General features: G+C 44.0%; 1 protein-coding gene across 1 annotated transcript in view; it reads left to right on the top strand.

Annotated features, from left to right (window-relative positions):
• Positions 1 to 22,359, top strand: part of LOC109300345 (sodium/hydrogen exchanger 2-like) — an 86,206-nt gene that overhangs the window by 42,940 nt on the left and 20,907 nt on the right. Inside the window, exons 5-7 of the mRNA XM_019521028.1 lie at positions 8,609 to 8,805; positions 13,923 to 14,012; positions 19,564 to 19,634. Coding sequence (XP_019376573.1) covers positions 8,609 to 8,805; positions 13,923 to 14,012; positions 19,564 to 19,634 — 358 coding nt within the window. The remainder of the gene's footprint in view (positions 1 to 8,608; positions 8,806 to 13,922; positions 14,013 to 19,563; positions 19,635 to 22,359) is intronic.

Genomic DNA, 22,359 nt, shown 5'->3' with positions numbered 1-22,359 from the left:
TCTGCTCCAGCCCCCGCCCAATGGTTGCCCCACCTGGCCCCAGTTCCCAGGCCTTTAAAAAAAATACTGGGTGCTGCCTGGCAGGGGGGTGATCCCTGCTGCCTCCCTACTGCCCCATGCTGTATGGGGGGTTCTTCCATGAGCCCCCTGACCTCACCCCTGCTCCTCCAGCTCCTGCGTGGCTGCCCCACCCACCCCAGCTCCAGGCCTACTTTAGCACCAAAAAGTCCGGCTGTGCCGGACTCCTCCTGGGGGTGCAAGCCCCAGATTTGTGCACTGGATGAGAGGAATAGTTTCTAGGGTCGGAAGGGACCTGAGAAGATCATCTAGTCCGACCCCCTGCCATGGCAGGAAAGAGTACTGGGGTCAAACGACCCCAGCAAGGTGTTCATCTAACCTCTTCTTAAAAACCCCCAGGGTAGGAGCCTGCACCACCTCCCTTGGAAGTTGGTTCCAGACCCTAGCCGCCCTGACCGTGAAATAGCGCCTTCTGATGTCTAACCTAAATCTACCCTCTGCTAGCTTGTGACCGTTGTTCCTGGTCACTCCTGGCTGTGCTCGGGGGAACAGTGACTCCCCCAATGCCTTCTGATCCCCCCTGACCAGTTTGTAACAGGCCACAAGATCCCCCCTCAGCCTTCTCTTGTGGAGGCTGAACAGGTTCAGGTCCCGTAGTCTCTCCTCATAGGGCCTGCCCTGCAGTCCCCTGATCATGCGAGTGGCCCTCCTCTGGACCCTCTCCATGCTGTCCACATCCCTCTTGAAGTGCGGCGCCCAGAACTGGACGCAGTACTCCAACTGCGGCCTGACCAGTGCCGCATAAAGGGGGAGGATCACCTCTCTGGACCTGCTCGAGATGCATCTGTGGATGTATGACAAGGTACGGTTGGCCTTCCTAACTGCCTCCCCACACTGCCGACCCATGTTCATCTTGGAGTCAATGATGACTCCAAGATCCTTTTCCGCCTCCGTGCTGACAAGAGGGGAGTTCCCTAACCTGTAGGTATGGTGCCGGTTGTTCCTCCCCAGGTGCATCACCTTGCACTTGTCTGTGTTGAAACCCATCCTATTCTCATCCGCCCACCCTTGTAACCTGTCTAGGTCCGATTGTAGCCTGCTTCTTCCTTCTAGTGTGCCCACGTCCCCCCACATCTTAGTGTCATCAGCAAATTTGAACAGGGTGCTTTTCACCCCCTCGTCCAAATCACTGATGAAGATGTTGAACAGTGCGGGCCCGAGGACCGAGCCCTGCGGAACCCCACTGCCCACGTCCTTCCAAGTTGAGAAGGACCCATCCACTACCACCCTCTGGGTGCGGCCCTCCAGCCAGTTGGTGACCCATTTGACTGTGTGGGTGTCTACACCACAGCCTCCCATTTTCTTAATGAGAACGGGGTGAGAGACAGTGTCAAAAGCCTTCCGGAAGTCCAGGAAGACTATGTCCACTGCTACCCCTGCATCTAATGATCTGGTGATCTGATCATAAAAAGCCACCAGGTTGGTCTGACAGGACCTGCCACTGATGAACCTGTGCTGATTGCCCCTAAGCACGCAGTCCCCTGCTGGCCCCTCCTGGATGTGTGCCAGAATTATTTTCTCAAAAAGCTTACCCAGGATCGAGGTAAGACTAACTGGCCTATAGTTTCCCTGGTCCTCCTTCCTCCCTTTTTTGAAGATTGGAACCACACTGGCCCTCTTCCAGTCCTTCGGCACCTCTCCAGTGCACCATGAGTGCTCATAAAGCCGTGCCGGGGGACTTGCAATGACCTCGGCCAGTTCCTTTAGAACTCTAGGGTTCTAGAACTCTAGGGTTCTAGAATCTGCCACTGTTGCCTGGGATAGCAGCAATTTTCTCCGGTGTTGGATGTGGGCTGCACCCAGCATTGGTCCCAAGCAGCAGTGGCAGCCTCCTGTTATCCAGCACACAGTTCTGGCGGTCCCTACCCCCAGGAGGAGTCCAGCACAGCCCCGCAGCCCTCCTGGGGATGCGGTCTCCCAGATCTGTACACCAGATGGAAGGAGGCTGCCACTGCCAGCAAGTGGCAGGAGTTATGTTTTGAACAGTTTGAGGTGGAGTTTCTGAGAAACCTCTGCATCTATCTCCTTGAAACTTGACAGGCTTCATGCCATCTCTGCAATTTTCATTGAAATCAGGCACGAAATTATGAAGTTTTAGGCATTTTCATGATTCCACATTATAGCCTATGGGTGAAAAGTCAAAATGTGTTGAAACAGAGAAACAATTTTGAGAAACCAAGTGGGATAGTGCTTCCCATGAAATGACACAATGAAACAAAACACTGTCCCTTCAAAATGGGGAAATGGATGTTGAAATGAAAGGATGGTGTTTCACACAGCCCTAGTAATTACTTCCCGTGATCTGCTGGCAATGCTCCTACTAATGCAGCCCAGTATGCTGTCAGCCTTCTTGGCAAAAGGGCAGACCGTTGGCTCATATCTAACTTATTGTCCACTGTAACCCCCAGGTCCTTTTCTGCAGAGCTACTGCTTAACCAGTTGGTCCCAAACCTGTAGCGGTGCATAGGATTCTTCCATCCTAAGTGAATGACTTTGCACTTGTCCTTGTTGAACCTCATGAGATTTCTTTTTGACCAGTACTCCAATTTGTTTAGGTCACTCTGAATCCTAACCCTACCCTCCAGCCTACTTGGTGTCATCTGTGAACTTGCTGAGGGTGCAGTCCATTCCATCTTCCAGATCATTAACCAAGATATTGAACAAAACCAGCCTCAGGACCAAACACTGGGGAACTCCATTTGATATTGGCTGCCAACTAGACACTGAGCCATTGCTTACTCCTCTTTGAGCCCCATGATCCAGCCAGTTTTTTGTCCGTCTTACAGTCCTTTGCTCCAACCAATACTTCCTCAGCTTGCTTGCAAGAATACTGTGGTAGACCGTATCAAAAGCCTTGCTAAAATCAAGGTATACCACATCCACTGGTCTCCTTGCATCCACAGAACCAGTCATCTCATCATAGTGAGCAATCAGGTTGGTCAGGCTTGACTTACCTTTGGTGACTCTATGCTGCCAATTCCTGATCACTTTCTTCTCTTTCAATGGATTCCTTGAGGACCTGCTCCCTGATTTTTTCTGAGGGCTGAGATGAGGCTGACTGGTCTGTAGTTTCCTGGATTGTTCTTCTTCCCTTTCTTAAAGATGGGCACTACTTTTTCCCTTTCCCAATGTCCAGAATGTCCCCTCATCTTCATGAGCTTTCAAAGATGATGGCCAGTGGCTCTGCAATCACATCAACCAACTCCCTCAGCACCCTTGGATGCATTGCATCTAGCCCCATGACTTGTAGCCATCCAGGTTTTCTAAATAGTGTCTAACCTGTTCTTTCATCACTGAGGGCTACTCACCTTCTCTCAAAACTGTGCTGCCTGGTGCAGTATTCTAGGACCTGGCCTTACCTGTGAAGACTAAAGTAAAACAGGCATTGAGTACTTCAGTTTTTTCCTCATCATCTGTCACTAAGTTGCCTCCCCCATTCAGTAATGGACCCACATTTTCCCTGACCTTCCTTTTGCTGCTAACATACTTGTAGAAACCCTTCTTGTTACCCTTCACATCTCTTGATAGCTGCAATGCCAATATCATTTTGGCCTTCCTGATTTCATCCCGGCATGCCCAAAAAATATTCTTATACTCCTCCCTAGTCATGTGTCCAAGCTTCCACTTCTTGTAAGCTTCCTTTTGTGTTTAAGCTCACTGAATAGTTCTCTGCTAAGCCAAACTGGTCACCTACCATATTTGCTAGTCTTCCTGTGTGTCAGGATGGTTTGTTCCTGAGCCCTCATTAAGGTTTCTTTAAAATACACCCAGCTCTTCTGGACTCCTTTCCCCCTTAGACTGGCTTCCCAGGGGATCCTGCCCATCAGTTCCCTGAGGGAGTCAAAGTCTGCTTTTCTGAAGTCCAGGGTCCATACTTTGCCGCTCTCCTTCCTTCATTTTTTTAGGATCCTGAACTACATCATCTGATGGTCACTGCTGCCCAAGTTACCATCCACTTCTGCATCCCCCCTCCAATTCTTCCCTGTTTGTGAGCAGCAGGTCAAGATCATGGCCCCTAGTTGGTCTCTCCAACATTTGCACTAGGAAGTTGTCTTTAACTCTCTCCAAAAATTTCTTGTGTTGCCTGCGCACTGTGGCATTGCTGTCTCAGCAGATGTCAGGGTGATTGAAGATCCCCCATGAGAACCAGGGAGTATTTTCTGGAAACTTCCACTAGTTGTCTGAAGAAAGCCTTATCTACTGCATCTTCATAGTTTGGTGGTCTACAGCAGACTCCCACTGCAACATCACCCTGGTTGCTCTCCTCTCTGACCCTAACCCAGAGACTTTCAACAGGCCTATCTCCAGTTTCACACTAGAGCTCTGAGCAAGCATACAGCTCTTTTACACAAAATACAACTCCTCCTCCTCTTCTCCTCTGCCTGTCCTTCCTGAACAGTTTGTACCAATCCATGTCAGTGCTCCAGTCATGCAAGCTATCCCACCAAGTTTCTTTTATTCCAATTAGATCATAGTTCCTTGACTATGTGAGGACTTCCAATTCTTTCTGTTTGTTTCCCAGGCTCCATGCATTCATGTACAGGCACCTGAGGCACCTACTTTTTCAGTAAGAGTGAAGAAACCTCCTGTTTCCCCCTCCTCTTTGGACTTCCTTCAGGTCTTCTGCTTCCCCACTTATCTCAGGGCTTTGGTTCCCTGGTGAACCTAGAACTATAAAGTGACTGTGGAGACTTAGGGACTTCCGAATGTGATCGGAGACAGCCAGCATGCTGTCTAAAACCACCAGACCAGCAGGGGAACTCAGAGGATGGGAGTGTCTTTTAACTAAGCAAGGTTCAGGCTTTTCTTCTCAAGTACAATGAGGGCTGTTCCCATTCAGGTTGAATTCCCTCACTATCCTGTGGGGGTTCAAAACCACCATGCCCATCTCTTAGAACCATTGGCGATGCATAGGGGGCGCACGCGGGTGCACGTGCACCCCCTGAGATTGGTGGGGCACCCCCTGACAGAAGTGCTGCTGACACTACCGGCAGTGCTTGTGGACAGTCGCCACTCACCACCCCCCCACTCGCTGCTGACACTGCCAGCGGCATCTACAGGCGGTCCCTGATTGCCACTGGCTGCCACTGCTGGCAGCATCTGCAGGTTGTTGCCAACCACTGCTCGGTGCTCACCACCTCCTGCTGCCATCGCTGCAGCTGCCTGCGGGAGCTCCCTGCTCGCTGCTGCCATGCCCCTGCCACTGCCACCACTACTGCTGCCTGCGAGCCGTTACTCTGCCCCTCCAGCCTCCGGGAGCATGCATCGTTCACGCTTAAAACCACAGCTCCATGGGCTATTCTGGGCATGAGTGAGCATCACTTTCTGTCCTTCTGCTGAAATTGTCCAGAAAAGAATCCAAGGTTCATTGGGGCAGAGAGAAAGCACAAAAGGGTGCTTGGCTCCTTAGTCTAATGCTTTGGGCGCTCAGAAGGGGAGAGACCTCGTTTCTAGTCTCTGGTCCAAGGAATCACATATTTTATCAAAGCAATATGTAATGTAAAATACAGAAAGAATTATTGGAGCAGGGAGGGAAAGCAGTAACCCCACCACTTTATTTTGTGAGAATCCCAGTCCTTTGGGAGGGATGTATTAGACCAGTGATTCTCAACTAGGGTGCCGCAGCACCCTGGAATACCTTGAGATCCTCTCAAGGGTGTTGCAGGATGCTATGCAAGTTAGCACTGTACGGTGTGCAAACATAATTCATAAGATAAACTCAGAGATTTCAAATAGAAATCTGTGGTTATGATCTTTCTAAATTCTTTGTGACAAAAAATTGGTCTATTTTTTTTCTGTAGTAAAAAAACAAATGAAAACTTAGAGTGAGAAACAACTCACTGTAGAAAAAAAACCAGGTCAAAACAAGTGAAAGCTATTTTTTTCTGTAGTGAAAACTCAGAGCTGGCTTTTTCCAAGGGGTGCCTCAAGTCTAACACAGTGGAGAACTACTTTAATAGATTTGTGTGAGAGCACTTCTGAGACTGGACCCCAGAGGAAGCTTAGGTAAAGGAACACCTGGTCTCTGGATCCCAAGCAGTGCTCAGATTGGGCCAGTGCTGGGCCTGTGCAGAGGCAGGACTCTAGGTACCAAAGGAACTTTGAAGTAAAAAAGTTAGTTGTCCACAGACTTTAAGTGTCCCCAGTTGTAGGTGTCAGCTGAGTGCCAAGGGAAGGAGTTAGGATTGCATGCATTGGCGATGAGCTGGGGGTGCATGCAGGTGCATGTGCACCCCCTGAGCCTGGTGGTGCACCCCCTATGAAAAACCGCTAATTGGCACCCCCCCCCCCGACAGTGCCGGAGACGTCTGTGGGAGCTCCCCACTTACCACTGCTGTGCTGCCGTTGTTCTGCTGCTGCCAGTGCCGCTGTGCCCCCCCCAGCTGCTGGGGGCACACATCGTTCATGATTGCATGTTTGGAGTGAGGTGCTTAAATTCTACCTAAATCTCACTTTTTCTGTATCCCTTATTAGAAGATGAAGGGCTTGGATATCTTGTAGCCTGCACTGACCCCTTTCACTTACAGTTTCAGAACATGTACTGGTGTTTTTTCTTGCAGCTCAAAGGCCCTAAACTGAGACTAAAGCTCTTGGAAAAGGTCTTTATGATGGAAAAGTGTTTACTGCTATTGGAACAGGTGGTCTTCATGCACCAGGTGCCAGGACATAGCAATACATCCTGAATCTATCCTTGCTTACACTGGGTTAAATCAGAACCAAACCCTTTGAAGCCAGCAGAGTGAGAGAAACATCAGTCCCAGGAGGTCTATAGAGCAGTGTCACACCACCAGGATTCAAGCATCATCTAAAGAATAAAGAACCTCTGTCTTCTTTTTGCCACAGTGCATCTCCCAGAGAAAAAATATTTTGGCCAAAATGATTGATCATGTCACTGCTACAAACCAACACGTCTTGAGGTAGCTTAAAAAACATAAAGGAGTTGAGCGAGGATGGAAAGAGTAAAGGAACACAAAGCTGAGATGTGCAGCTTTTATAAACATGGTTCCTTTCAAATTAATAGAGCTGCACCCATTAAACCAAATACAGATCTGGTGCAAGGTCTACACTTTGCATGACCTAAGAAACAGATCTGTTACCAACCACTCCTGCTTAATGGTAGCACTTGAAGTTAATTTGATTGTAAATGACTAGCTTTATTTGGCTCATCTCTACTTGTGAAATGCAGCATTAGTTTGAACTAAAAATGTTATTGTCGCCTAGATGGAACACTCCATTTGGAAACTGGAGTTCTCATCATCACCTTCTTTTCTTGGCATTAATACCCTAGTGCTCCTAGAACTGGGAATGCACCACTGCCAGAGTGTTAAGTTAATTGAGTTCACTATTCCTGAAGACCCCAAGATTTCTTTTTTAAGCTGTTTTTCTGTGTGATGGGAATTGATTATTCTTAGCTGTAAAAAGGGTGTAGGTGTCTGGATAGGTATTGCATATGCATGGTTTCTAAAGCTTATTATATAACAAATAAATTGGTTTAGGGGTTTAAAACACCATTTAAAAAAGCATTAAAAAGTAATAATATTGGTCTAGTTAAATTACCAGCAGAAGTCAATGACATTCTTATGTCATCAGTTCTCAAAGAAGCCATTAATCTTTGAGAAAGGAAATGCCTATGTTCTGAATTGTTATTAATTAATTAGAGTCACCATTTCAAACTTTAAGAGCCTGTTTTTGATCCTGTTTATAGAAGTTTGGTTGGCTTCACTTGAGTAATGCCTGGCTTAATGATATCAGGCATTTCAAACCTTAGAAATTAAGATACACATGCCCATTCTTGCACAGTATTTGTGAAGGGGATATTGTAATATTAATGGCTCCATGATTTGATCTACTGCACTTTTTAGCTTGTTTCTTTGCAAATAATTATAAATGGCATTGATTTCTGTGACATCTTCCACAGCCTAAAGTTCACACTATATAAATCTTTATGAATTAAGGACTTTAGAATATACAACAAAGTTAATGCAGTTAGAAAACATATGGAAGATTCAGAGTGCCTTAACTATAGCTTAAAGCTAAAGCCATTCAGAGGAACTTGTAATGAACATAAACCACAGAGTCAGCTTGCCTTTGTAGTTTAACTTTGTTCTACAAAACCCCAGTTCTAGAATAGGTCAGAACAATATACAAGGTTTAGAGTGGCCAACAGAGAAATTACTATAGTGTTAGAAGTTTAAAATCTTATTGTTATGTCATGACCACTAAATGGTGGCCAATTGCTTCTATCTCCTATCTTCCAAGTTGGGAGTAACTGAGTCCAGCTTTTTAGTTATACTGGGACCCATACAAGACACGATGAACATCAGTCCAGTGACTCAGACCAGTGAAGGAATCCCCTTGCAGTGATGGATGGGGTATATAATATATTGATGAATTCTTCTCTGCACAGTTTGGACTGATTTATAAGTTGTTCCCATTGGAATAACTATTTGTCCAAAAATACTTCCTACCATGATGACTGTGGTTGTTTCTTTCTGTTTATTAATTTCCCTTTTTGTTTCCTGCTTTTTAGGGGTTCTTGTGTTGACTTTTTTTGTGAACAGATTACATGTGAACACTGTTACCAGCAAGGACCAATTTATTATAGCATATGGAGGTCTCAGAGGTGCAATATGTTTCTCTCTGGTTTTCTTGCTTCCTGACTTTCCTAGAAAAAAGCTCTTCATTGCAGCAACAACAGTCATCATTCTCTTCACTGTGTTTGTACAGGTAAAACTACTTTCAATATGTTAGAATACCTATGTCAGTATAATTATTACCTGGTTCATGACAGTGTTTTATTTCAGATAAATGGCTGACAGTTTTTAGATTGGGTGTGAAGTCTAATGGGAACAAGAATTGAATATAGGAATAAAGGACCAGAAAGGGCTTCACAGGTGATCAAGTCCCAGTCCCCGGCATTTACTGCAGCCAGCAAAGCGAACAAAACTCTAGCTTGCATCTGCCGATGCATCTCAAGCAAGACCCAGGATGTCATCCTCCCACTGTACTTCACCTTGGTGAGACTGCAGCTGGAGTACTGCATCCAATCCTGGGCTCCACAGTTCAGAAAGGACGTGGAGAAGCTTGAAAGAGTCCAGAGGAGAGCCACGCGCATGATCAGAGAGCAAAAGAGCATGCCTTATGAAGAGAGGCTATGAGCCATGAGACTCTTTAGCCTGCAGAAGTGCAGGCTCAGGGGTGACTTGGTGGCAGCCTATAAGTACATAAGGGGTGTACATCAGGATGTGGGGGAATGCCTGTTCGCCAGAGTGCTCCAAGGGATGACAAAGTCCAACGGCCACAAACTCCTGGAAGACTATTTTAGGCTGGACAGAAGGAAAAATGTCTTTACTGTCCGAGCCCTCAAGTCCTGGAATATATTCAAGAATAAAACTAGCGAGCCTACACTTGTTTCTCCCTGCTAATGTGCCCCATCTTGCATTGGTGCAGTTCTGGCCATAGGAGCAGTGGCTAAAATGTGATGGGTGAGCAGGTAGAGTAGCTTCCCCTTTTAAAGTGAGGCCTCTACATATTTTACATAAAACAGAATAAAAACAAAAGCAAAAAAACAGATCTTGAATTTGCTATCAGACCAAGAAGTTTGAAGACATCTGGAGTGCCAGTAGACATGCTGGAAGGCTTCTCTGATGTGCTGTAATTACTCAATTAGTTGAATCTGCTGGAGTATGCTAATTAGCATGCTCCAGTCAGCCTCTGCGTCTCATGTATTAGTGTCTCCATGCTTCAAAATGGTGGTGGGAGTGCTTTAACTAAAGCTTGTTTGAATAGCTTTAGTTAAAGCACCTCTGTTGCCATTTTGAAATGCAGGGATACTGTTACATGAGATACTGCAGGCACTTTAATTAGAGCAGCTCTGAGAGACACTCTAATTTAAAGTGCTCCCCTCCCGCCCTTGGACCATGTGTAAAAACACTCACTGAAAATGCCCCTGGTGTCCTACTGTGTGCATATTTACAGTGTAAAATAGAACTCAAGTTAAACCCTCCTCCAAAATACATCCATTCAGTATTGCAGAGGGGATAAAAAAGTAATTGACATTCCTAAGTCCCCCTTCTGATACGTTCCCTCTTCATTTTAGTTCAGGCTGAGATTTCCAAAACCTATTTTGCTTGTGGAAAGTACATGCCCCTCACAAAAAAGAATGTGCAGGAAGAGCATGGCTTGGCATTATGGTGCCATCTAGTGGATAATATTCCTTGAAGCTTCTAGGTTGCTAAAGGATTTTGGACCTGATTCTCTCAGCCTTTTGCTAGCATTATGCTGCACCAATAGCAAGTTAATAATTGCAACTGGATTACTGTTTAAATCTGTTTTCAGCCTTCTCTGAAATGTGTACACTTATTTAGCTTATCTTGAAACTAGGTATGTCAGATCACAGCCTGAAGTAGAGTTAGTGGTACAAATTAGGGGTTGTCTGCTTAAGGAATTACCAAGACTTAAGCCTCCTAAAACCGACCTGTTTGTATAAAGGTTCGGGGTTAGGGACAGGCCTTTTCTATATAGACAAATGCTTGTGTGAAATAAAGGCTGCTATTCTTACTTACTATAAGAATATAGAATTGTCCAAATGTGCCTGACTTCTCCCAGGTCTATGAGTAGAGATGTCTGAGCCAATTATAACTCCGTAGATGTGGTCCACTTCTACAATGTGGATGTAGACTGGGCAAGATTCAAAGCCTGTATAAAGGATGGCTCTAATTAGAGCAGCTTCCAGAGACTTAACTGCATCCAAATGCATGAGATCCATTCAGTGATCCAAAATCTGTCCTTCTCCCCTTCACCACCTCCCATTTGTGTGTGCTACAGCTGCTGAGGCCTGTGAAGTTTTGAGGCTACAGCCACAGGGCCTCATGCCTGGTCCACATTCTGGGGGAGAGAATTGCTTTCACTTCACTTATTTCCTACAGGACTCTGCAGCCCACTGCCCTCAAATTAGTCTGTGCACAGGCATAATGATTCACACTCACATGCTTTATTTTTACAATTAGCCCCACACAGAAGAACTTCTTTACTTCCTCCTATTATGTACTACAAGCTGAGCAAATACAGTTATGAGTAGGATATGCCATTGGGCCTGGGCCTAGGAATGAGTCTTACAGGCAGTTGGATTTGTACTTCTGCTGAAAAGCATCATTTTCAGTTCTCTGTGGCAGGCTGATTGGCATGAGCATAGGCTAGTGGTGGGGAAAGGGTAGTTACATGCAGGTTGACAAGTTTTAAGATGCAAATGTGGGTCAGAGATTGAAAAGATCCGGTCACTCGGCAGGTCCGCTCATGCAGAGCCCTCTGAGTCTCAGACAAAGGTTGTTCTAAGGCAGTGCTTCCATTGCATGGGTGCTTCGTAAAATAATTCTCAGGACTGCGAAAGGGCTTTTGTGTAACCTCGGGGCTCAAACAGTGATGTCATCTCCATGCAAAAGGATGAGAGTTAAACAGAATTCCTTGTGGGTGTGTGTCAGAAGAATGACCCTGTGACCTCGAGTTATTCAGCGGAAACTTAATGTTTTTAAAGACTAGCTTGATTCACATTCTGGATACCTATTGCATCATGTAGCCAGGGCAGCCTCCAGAGCCAGAAATATTTAAACTTGCTTAAAAACAATTGCATGACATGCTTTGACACAGAAAAGGCATATCAAAATAATAGATACAAATATTGAAGGAAGGCTTTAAAAATCAGCCATTGGAAAGCCAGAGGGAATATTTCTAATTACTTCAGTATCCATGCATTCTTCATGGTACATTTTTACCTATGAAATAAACAAGAAGAAACAAAGGATTTGCCCCATATTAGTGTCCAGCTCTTATTGTTGCTGCTTTTTTATTTGTTGTGTGGAACAATGATTTTTGCTAAGAATGGAACAGATTTTGACCTGAGGAGAGCTTGTCTGAGTGAAAACAAGCCAACTGTAGGGCAGACTGTCCTTGGCCCTTATGCAGGTGCTTAGGAGTGTAGGAATATGCAAGCAGCTGCAAGAGCACAGACCTACTTTGTTCTCTTGCAAGTCCCAGCATCTATCTGGCAGTGCTTGTACTGGGCACAAAAATGACCAAGTATGTAAGCAATTAGGCTTATCTCTACATGTTTATATCTGTGCATTATATAACCCAGTTTATTTTGGTCATTGTTGACCTATTACATAAGTAGTCTCACCAGTCCTACATGACAGAGCTAGACGGATCAATAGTTTTGTGAAAGTTTATTAAGCAATCGATACATTCTAACAGCATCCAGACCGGCCTGGATGTATGGCATTTCACCCGTAAGTCCTCAAAAGACTTTGGTTTGTCTTGAAAGCCTCCAAAGAGCTTCATTGTTCTCTTTTTCAATGTAATTTAAAAACTAAGTGCCATGTTCTCCATTTATAGTTCAATCTCTTTGCCTATTCAGACCATGACCTCCCTGGTGAAACTGCTAACAAAGATAACAATTGTAAAGCTTTTTGTGTGGGTGTTTGTGTGTGTGAACTGTAGATACTTGTTCACTAGCTACTGGATCAACACCAATAATGCATTATACACATGGGTCAAGTTACAGCCTGAATTAAAGCCTCAAGCTGGTACGTTGTGCCCAGAGGGTGCAGGAGTTTTCCCACCCCTGTATAAGTCCAAAGGTCCCCTTACCTAAAACAAGGCTCAGGATGAAAGCCAATGAAATCTCTCTCTCCCTCTCTTCCTCTGTGTGTGTATGTGTGTGCACACGCGCGTGCGTGTGAAGTTAAGAGTCCTGGTCACAAAACTCCAGACTGTCACTTTAAAATGAAAACAAGCCCATTTGATTATCTAGGGAAAGACAAGAGTCCAAATTACATAGGCGCTGCCTAATTTGCAACATGTGTCATTTCTAAATTTGTAAAATTGATATTATTTACATTGAATGTTGATGAATTCTGTACTGATATTAGTAATTAAAATGAAACATTAATTTTCTCACAATTAAAAAGATTGTTCAGTTGTCCTCTGTGCCAACTCTTGTGACACTTAAGAGCCATGAACACCAGCTACTGTAGCATTTCTGCTGTGAACTTCTCTTAGAAAAGTCATTTAATAAAGTGTCAGGTTTAAAAAAATAGAATATATTACCATCAGAGCATCACCTTCAAACTTATCTTAGTCAGGAGGCAGATGAAAAACTTTTCCCACCTTTCACCAGTTGGATACATTGATTAATCAGCTTACTGTACTGGCAGAAAAATCAGACTCTCTGGGTAATGAGTTCTAATGTATGGTATTCTAAACTAGAAATCAAGAAACAGAGGATCTGCTTCACTTTAAGAAAATCTTGAACTGTACTTAGCAGGGTACCAAGTACCTTCTGCAGGGTGCTGCATATCATCATCAATTAATGTCTTTAAATATAAGCTTCTTCTATAAAACAGAAGTTATAGGCTTAATGAAGAAACTGCCAGTTGAGTATCTGTCACCTCTGCTATGCAGGTGGTCAGGCTGAGTGGTTATAATGGTCCCTTTGGGCTTAAGATCCACAAATGTTTGACTTCCCATTGATGAGGCTCAGTTATTAACATGACTTGTCTGTTACCAAATAGAGAATGTGGATGATAAGTGGGAAACAGAGTTGTTAAATTGTCATCGTCTTTGCATAGCTTCCTTTTCTGATGAAAGAATGATTAGCAGACACTGGCTGAAAGAGGGACTTCTCTCCCTGGAAACAAGTCCGTACTCAGTGCAGCAAAAACTGGGTTGTTCCACTCATTTAGCATTGACACCCATGATTCTGTGCGGTGAAAGATGTAGAACTACAAAACCTACTGATTTGATATGAAGAGATTCTGATTTCTCTGTTGTGTGTTATTATGCTGCAGGGAATGACCATCCGTCCCCTTGTGGAATTATTAGATGTCAAGAGGAAAAGAGAAAGTGCCCCCACTGTTGGAGAACAGATTCACATGCGGGTAAGTAGCTCAACTCTGGAAACATAGCCCCAGCATCCTGATTCTCTGGGCCAGGAGACCTGCTCATCTAGCAATGCAATTTGACTATACTTATCCATGGCCAAGACACAAAGTGCATTGAAGTCAATGAAAAAACTCCCACTTTATGCAAGCTCCACAAGTAAAAACAATTAAACCTAGTCCTGGGGATAAGGATAAACTGACACAAAGAAGGCCTGCTCTGCAGTGGTCTTCCATGTCCTGCCCCTGTGTTAAGTAGGGCTGAGGCCACATACATATGCATTTGGAGGAAGACAGGGCTATAAATACTTAGTTAAAGTTAATTGGATGTTAATTTTTGTGGTGTTGAATTGCAAGGATTATCAGACATGAAAAGCAAGATTTGGTTTCCCTAACACACTGGTACAGGGTTCTAAACTAAATTAATGTAGTTACCTTGGCTCACTTCCTCTCCAAGTCAAAATATCATTCATTTCTATGGTGACCTATATAGCCTTGATGTAATTGGAAAACTTTTTAGTGTCTATCAGCTTTAGCAGATCAGATGTGATGTCAAATGCAGTAGCTGAAAGCCTTAGAACTACAGATAGAAATCACTTTTAAACAGTCACTTGAACAGGACAGGACGGCAAAGTGATTTGCTCAAGGTCATGCAGAAGGTCAATGCCAAATTCAGTAACAGAACTCCTGACTTCACATTTGCAGAATTGTGACTTTATGTGCTGCACCACACTGCCTGCAGGACATATTGGGTTAGATCCTCAATTGGACCAGTTTTCAACTGAACACAGCTGTGGGTAATTGTGGGAGGTTAAGGTGGCATTGACATGGACGCAACCTTTAGACTGCTCTCACTTCCCAAGGCTTATAACCACCTCCAGTTTTCTATTATGACAACTAGAGATAAGTGGAATTCAGGGTGCCATGGGAAAACTCCTTTGCACCTCTGATATGCTGTTATGCCCTGAGTACCAGGCAGAAGGGACATAGAGCTGGTTACCTTCACTGTGCCAAGTGGGGATACCCGCTTGCCAAGGGTAAGCTTCAAGGCAGATTTATACCAGTGCAGCAGTGCAGAGGGACCAGTGCTTGGGTCACTGTCTAGCCCACTGCACTTTACATATCAAAACAAATAGGACTTCAAAACATTTAATTGGACATTGACAGTAATGCTAGTTTCTGATTCCCATTGCCAATTTTTAGGGCTTACAAGCACACATTAAACAAAAGGGAAAGTGATTGTGCAGAGGAAACAGCTAAGGTGATTGTACAGTACGTCCAAGGCCTGCCAAACACAAGAAGGAAGCAAACTGGAAAGGTTTAGTTTTGTCTCTCATCACTTCTGGTTCTTGTAGCAATAGTTGGTATTGTGGCAGTGCAGGTTTAAAACAGATGGAGTCCTTTGAAACATTTTGTTAAGGGTAAAATATGGGTTATAAATAGAATGTTTTTAATGGTAAAGCATTTTTCAACTGAGTGCTAATTTCTAGGGAATATTTCTGTTCTCTTTTTTACTAACAAAAATAAAGGTGCTAGGTCTGAGAGCACTGGTAGGATGAGCAAATGCTTGACGTCCTCACAATTAGTATGTATTACGGGGCTTTGTCTAAGGTTAATGAAATAGTTGAATAGGCTGAAGAGGTTTTTTCCTATAGCAAACAGGAAATACTTTTCTTCTTTTGTTAGTGTGTGAATAGTAAATCATTATTGAAGATGTGTTTATTGGGTAATGTTAGCTGAAAACTGCTGTGTACCAATTAAGTTAAGTAGACAAGGTAACAATGCAGGTAGTTAGAGAGCAAACACTCAGGAACCCAGAGGCAGTTTTCTTCCTTTAATTTATTTCTTTAGTGGGGATAATTGTAATGTGCAGTCTGAGATCCCTTGTTCCCATTCTGACTGAAAAATATGGCCTAGGATTTTTAAACTAAATATTTGCATTCATAGTATCACAAATAATGGGCTAATTTTGCAGCTCTCACGTAACCAGAACTTTTGCCAAGGATAGAATGGAAATGGGCCCACTGTAGATACCCATCAACATAAGTAGCTATGCCAGTCTGCTACTGTGATGGACTGGTGATCTCTGTGCATTGAACGTTTTTTAAATACCCTTAGAAGCACTAGCACAGTGTTTCCCAACCTTTTCCATCCCAAGGCACGCGTACGTTAGTAAACATTTTCCGTGGCATACCTGTTAACGGATTCCCCATCCCCATAGTTATGAGCTCATTGTAACTCATTGCTGCAACAAAATTCTGTGGCACAGCTGTTCAAAGGCTCATGAACTGCTCATCCCCTGCAGCCAATACATGCGCAGTAGATGAACTTTCTGCTGCTCGTTTGGTTCTCTCTCCCCTACAGCCAACACATGTGCAAGTCTTCTGTGAATATTGCATCAGCGTGGCTTATTCATTAGTGCTAGATGGCTAGAGAACTTTCTTCTCATTATTCCAAAATCCTTGGGACATAGGGAGCTTTTTACAGCTCACTGGTGTGCCATGGCACACTGGTTGAAAAGCACTGACTAGCACATCCCAGATACACTCCCGCATTTAGCTGTAGCTAGTGTCCAAAGCTTCAGAGGACAATGAAAAAAAATTAATCCCAGAATAATGCATTACTTTCTGCCCCCTACAGGCAATGAGATACAGTTGCCTTTTTTATCCTAATCCTGGAGATACCAGACACTTGAATTCACATATAATTTGCGCTGATTATCAAGATTGTATAACTAGGGGTGAGTGAGAGGGACATCAGCCAACTTGGAGGGCATCAAAATTGTCCCCTATCCCTGTGGAGTCCGTACGCCTTCAGCAAGAACAACTTTACAGTAGGGGTGTGCAAAACGGGTCCTATTCAATTCAGATTCGGCCTGAATCGGGGACAGTGATTCGATTCGTTGATTTGGATCACTGTCCCTGATTTGATCAGGCTGAATCCAAACCTGAGGATTTGATGCTAATTTGGAGAATCAGCAATTCAGACGCAGACACAGCTTTAAATGTTTTTTCTACATACCTGAAGGTACCAGCGTAGCTTGAGAGCACTGCGATGCTGGGGCGCATGGAGCATCCCACAGGAGTGCAGGGGGCCCTCTATGTGCTCAGTGGCGAACCTGGAAGTGGACCGGAAGTACTTCCAGTCCACTTCCGGGTCTGCCAGGGAGCACGCAGGGGGGACACCCGCATCCCCCTGGCTCAGTGATCAGCCACAGGGGGACCCTGGGTGCTCCCTGAACCCAGGAGGCACTAGTCGCTGAGATGGGTGGATGCGTTGTGGCCCCCCGGCATGCTCCCTGGGGGGGCCAGACATGGACTGGAAGTACTTCTGGTCCCCAGTGCACTGGGGAGCCCCCCACGCTCCTGTGGGACACTCCATGCACCCCAATATTGCAGCACTCACAAGCCCTTGTTACCTCAAGATATGTAGAAAAAACATTTAAAGCTGTGTCTATGTCCGAATCTCCAAATCTTTCCAAATCTCTCTGATTCTCTCTGAGGGTTCCGATTTGGAGAGATTAAAGGGTTCTCTGATTCAATTTGGATTCAGAGATTCAGGCAATGAATCGGGTCGTATCTCCACTGAATCGAATCAGGGACCGCAGCTTCACACAGCCCTACTCTACAGCATTTCTCTTGAAGCAACAGCTGGTGCACAGACATCACAGTGCTACTGCTTTAAGAGCAAGAACCAGAGTGGGCAGAGCATGCAGTGATAGCAGAGGCCAGGGACTGTTTTGGGTAAGATTTTTGCATGACACTTCCTCCCCAAGCCAAGCTCTTCAAACCCATGTTCACCTCCCTCCCTGGCTCTTGGACCCATTCTGCCCTGCTGCCCTGACTCCCCACTGTCCTGCATGGTATGCCCAGGGTGCAAACCCTGTTTGTTATGCCACTGCTGATTACTAGTCTAAGAACAACTCTATTTTACCATGTAATCCCCTTCATAAACTTGTCAGACTCCACCTTGAAGCAATTCATGTTCCTTGCTCCCATTGCAAGCACCATTCCAAGCTTCACTCCTCTTTTAATTTCCAGTATAATTTTGTTTGTGATATGTTTGAATCGGTTTGATCTTGTGCCAATATTGTTAATATAAATAACTCTTCCTCCTCCCTGATATTTACCCTATGACTGTGTTTACAAAGAGGAATTAATCATATTTCCTCTCACCCTTCATATTGCTAAGCTCTTTTAACTGACTCTCATAAAATAGATGGTCCATTCCTGAGACGTTAGCATGGCGTTCTCTCTGGATTAGCAGTGTAGACATTTCCTGGGCCTATCATAAACACAGTGCTGGTACTGTACAAATATAACAATAAGAAAGAGCGTCTTGTCAATGATTTGTGGTTCTGATCCATCCTGATTTAAATATATAAGACGTAAAGATGGGCCAGTAATGGACATCTGCTAAGACTCAATGGGTAAATAATTCACCTATTTCATTTATTCCTACATGGCAGGGCAGGTATCTGTCAAACATTTATTACTCAAAAAAACTTCTGCCTAAAAGGCTAAGTACAATTAATCTTCTTAGCATTTCCTACTGCTGAAAAGATGGAAAACAGAATCTTAGGAGAGAGACGAGAAGGCAAATTTCTGTAGCATTACATTTTGTGAACATCCCTCTTTCAAGCCGCCTCTGAAGGACCTGTTTTGACAGGCAAAAAGAGTGCGTCTTTTCTTCAGTGACATTAGCTCAAAGGAGTTAACCTGACAGAAAAGCCCCACCAAGTCTTAGGATAGCATTTCTAAAATCATGGTAGCTGAATGGGTGGTGGTATTCAGGAGAGTCAAAGTATGAGGAAAGCTGGATTTAGAGAGCATGCTCACATTCTCAACTCCATACACATTGGAAACTTAGAATATTTCTAACTGCAAAAGTAGATTTCTCTAACTAGAACAGGAGGAAGCTTCTGAGAGCTTAGGTCCAGGTGGCTGATAAAGTAATGCACAGCAGCATAGCAGAATATTGACGCACAGCAGTGTGTTGACGACCGCAGCTAGGGAGGCAATTTGGAAAGTTCCAAAGACTTTGAATGTGTGTTAAGCTTTGTAAATAAACCTGTTCAGGATCTTTCATACAGAAATGTGGACTGGCTCTGGGACAGGGGAGAATTTGTTATTCAAGAGAAGCCCCAGCTACCAGCTGTGAATTAAAGGCATCTTTCTCCTGAGATAAGTTGCCTTCAAACCATGGTGGTAGGAGCTTTCAGTGTTTATCAAGCCCCAATATGCAGAACATACAAGCCATTGGCAATCCTGCATGTATCATAAGGAACAGATCCATGTCCCTCAGTGATTATTCTTTGTTTTCACAGAACTGAAAGAAAGAAGCAAATCACTCATTGTACTCTAGAACCAAAGAATATGCATGTATAATTGAACGAGGAATTACACAGATGGCTCCTGTCCTTGTTCACTGGATCTGTGTACCTAGTTAAAATGTCTCACATTTTGTCTGCTGGTTTTTGATGTAATCTAACAGAGTTCATCATGTATGCAATAATACACCAGTGTATAGCAAAATCCTCTCTTCTGTTTAGTTCTTGGATCATTTGCTGGCTGGCATAGAAGATATATGTGGACACTGGGGACAGTATTACTGGAAAGACAAGTAAGGATTTGCCAAAAATACAACTGTGTACATGTGTAGAAAAAAATGAGCCTGGTTTCTGTTTCCATAAGTTTCCACTGGGGATTGCTGAGCTTCATCCATCCATGTGTCATAAAGCAGATGACAGTTGCAAACAAAGAGAGGGCAGCTTCTCCTTTCTTTTTTCAAGCAGGGAAGATGTAACCAGCTTGTCTGGGCACCAAGTCAGAACAGACCATCCCCCTTCTTCCATGACGATTCTCTCCTCCCTCCTCTGAATGTCACACATGCTACAACACTGAAGAGGATTCCTTTGTTCTCTTCCCAAAACCCTTATCCCAAAACCCTTAGCTCCCCCTCCCCATCAAAGCAGACTCTGAAATGCTTTAAATGAAATGCTTACAAGAGTTGTCATGCCAGCACCACGCACAGCACTTGTTGCTTCACTGATCATTTCAGCAGCTTGTTCCTTTGTGGTGCTGATTGTGGCCCTAGCCCTGCAAATATGTACATGCTTACCTGGACAGATTTAAGTTAAAGTTGCTCCTACATATAACAGGAAGCACATTAGTACAGCTTGAAAGAGCTGAACCTCACATTTTGCAGACACCATATTTTTTCCAGGGTGTGCTGATTCTCTTGCTGCTGGTTAGGTATAGCAGGAACACTAGGAAAGTGCTAGTGCCATCTGGGCCTTTGATATCCTGCTGGGGCAAAGTTGGAATGATGCACCAAAATAGCAGAGTGAATTCATTCTGATTTTAAATAGCAAAAGTGTCAAAGAGGAACTTTTGCGCACCCCAATTTAAAGACTAAGATGCCAACATGACTTATTCTCATACAGACATGGCTAAGCTTGGAAATGTTGGGATCACTCTGGCATTATCTCTTTTAATTTGGTTATTTCCATTAGTCTTTCATTTTTATAAAATTGAATGTGCCCCAGTCCTTTACATGCTATTTTGTGGATTATGGGGAGTTTGGGGGACTACCGGTAATTTGTTTCTCATTCCTTTATGAGTCTCCCTCTCTCTTTTTTGATGCTGTTCTAATTGGTTTGTAGAGGAGCATGAAGCCGTTTTACAATGACAGCTGAAGGTAAAGGCAGAAGATACGGGATGTCCAGGCCAGCATTCAGAAATAAGCAAACTCTACTCTAAAAAAGGGACAAGGGCAGACAAGGACATTTTCATTACTTAAACAATGCTAGTGATACAACAATTAATATATCTGTACTGTAAGGAAAAACCTGTCTCCTTTAAGGAACAGGAACAGTACATAATCTATTATTTGTTACCTTTTATCATTTATTTTTCTTCATGTTACAGGTATTTGCTGTTATATTATTGAATATACATATATTCTTTACATTTCTGGTTTAATTCAGTTTACTCCTCCTTCCCTTTCATTGTCCACCTCTCTTCTTCCCTGTCAATGCAACTGCTGTTAGTCATTCTTGTGTTTAGATCAGTGAAGAAGCATGAATCTGAAAACAATGCTTTTCCATGTCCACCTTGTAAATAGCAGGGAAAAGTAAGTTGTTTGGAACAGCCTTTGGAAACTGCTGTCAATGGACAAATCACAAACTGGTAGATGTGTACACATTTGGGAAGTTGGATTTTACAAAGGAAAACAAAGACCCTAAAGTGCACTGCTAACAATCTACTAAATTTAATTATTTAATTGTACAAACACTGATATACCTTCCTTTCTCGTAAGGATTCTGGGTAACAGTCTGACACTTTTTTTTTCCTGCGGAGATTTACTGTATTTGGAATAGCCACTAGAGGGTATTGAAAGTGTTGCCTACTTACAAATTCAGGATTGGATCCTCCTGAGTGTAACGCATGTTCCTGTTGGCTAGAAAGATATACATGGGGCCAAACAATAGCCAAGCCTAAGTGCCAGTAACTGGTGTGAACTAGATGTGCTCCAACTACTGTGATGAGAGCTGTCTAAGCAGACAGAAGAGGGAGTTGAGTTGAGAGAGACTTCTGGAAGCTGTTTAGGCTGCTGGCTTGATCTCTTTCTTGAAGTCTGTTTGATCTGATGAATCAGATGGACTTTAAGAGAGATTTGGCTCTTTGAAGGCATTTTATGACATGACAAATTGCATTCAGAGGAGCAAAATTACTTAATCTAGGGGTGGCCCTGAATGCTACATCAGGTGCTCAGGGCAGCACAGGGCCTGATCCTGGCATGCAGGGCAGGGTGGGGCAGTACAGGCCCCACAGACTGACTTCTGTATGGGGGTCTGACCTGGACATGCAGGGCTTGGCTGAGGCAATACAGGTAAGATCCTGGCTTGTGGGTCCAGTCTGGCCTGCAGCTTGCCTTGTGCCGCTCAGAGTTGATCACCACTGACTTATCTATGTGCTACACTATTGAATTATTATGGTGTCCAGTCTTATACTTGTGATATGCTTAGAGAGAAAACTGGGCAGGACAGGCATCCTGAACCATTAGTTGCTGGAAAACAGGTAGCTAAAGGAGTACAAGTTCATCTGTCAAAACCAGGTCTGAGTCTTGGAGTAAAGATATAAGGGAATTTCTGTAACTCTGTTCAAACCAAAGAGCATGATGGTATAAGCACAACAGTGTTTTCTCTTGGGCTCATGGAAGCTTATGCTATGTATCTTTGATTTAGTCTTTAATGTGTGAATCAACCCTGTGCTTTGTCTTATTTGTTCTTGGACAGATTTGAGTACTTCAACAGCAAGTATTTGCAGAAGTTCCTACTCCGAGA

The sequence above is a fragment of the Gavialis gangeticus genome, unplaced genomic scaffold (assembly GCF_001723915.1).
Source record: "Gavialis gangeticus isolate Ggan-Ray unplaced genomic scaffold, GavGan_comp1, whole genome shotgun sequence".
NCBI classification, from domain to species: Eukaryota; Metazoa; Chordata; order Crocodylia; family Gavialidae; genus Gavialis; species Gavialis gangeticus.
Note: the sequence above shows the minus strand (reverse complement) of the source record. Positions and strands in the feature narration are given on the sequence as shown.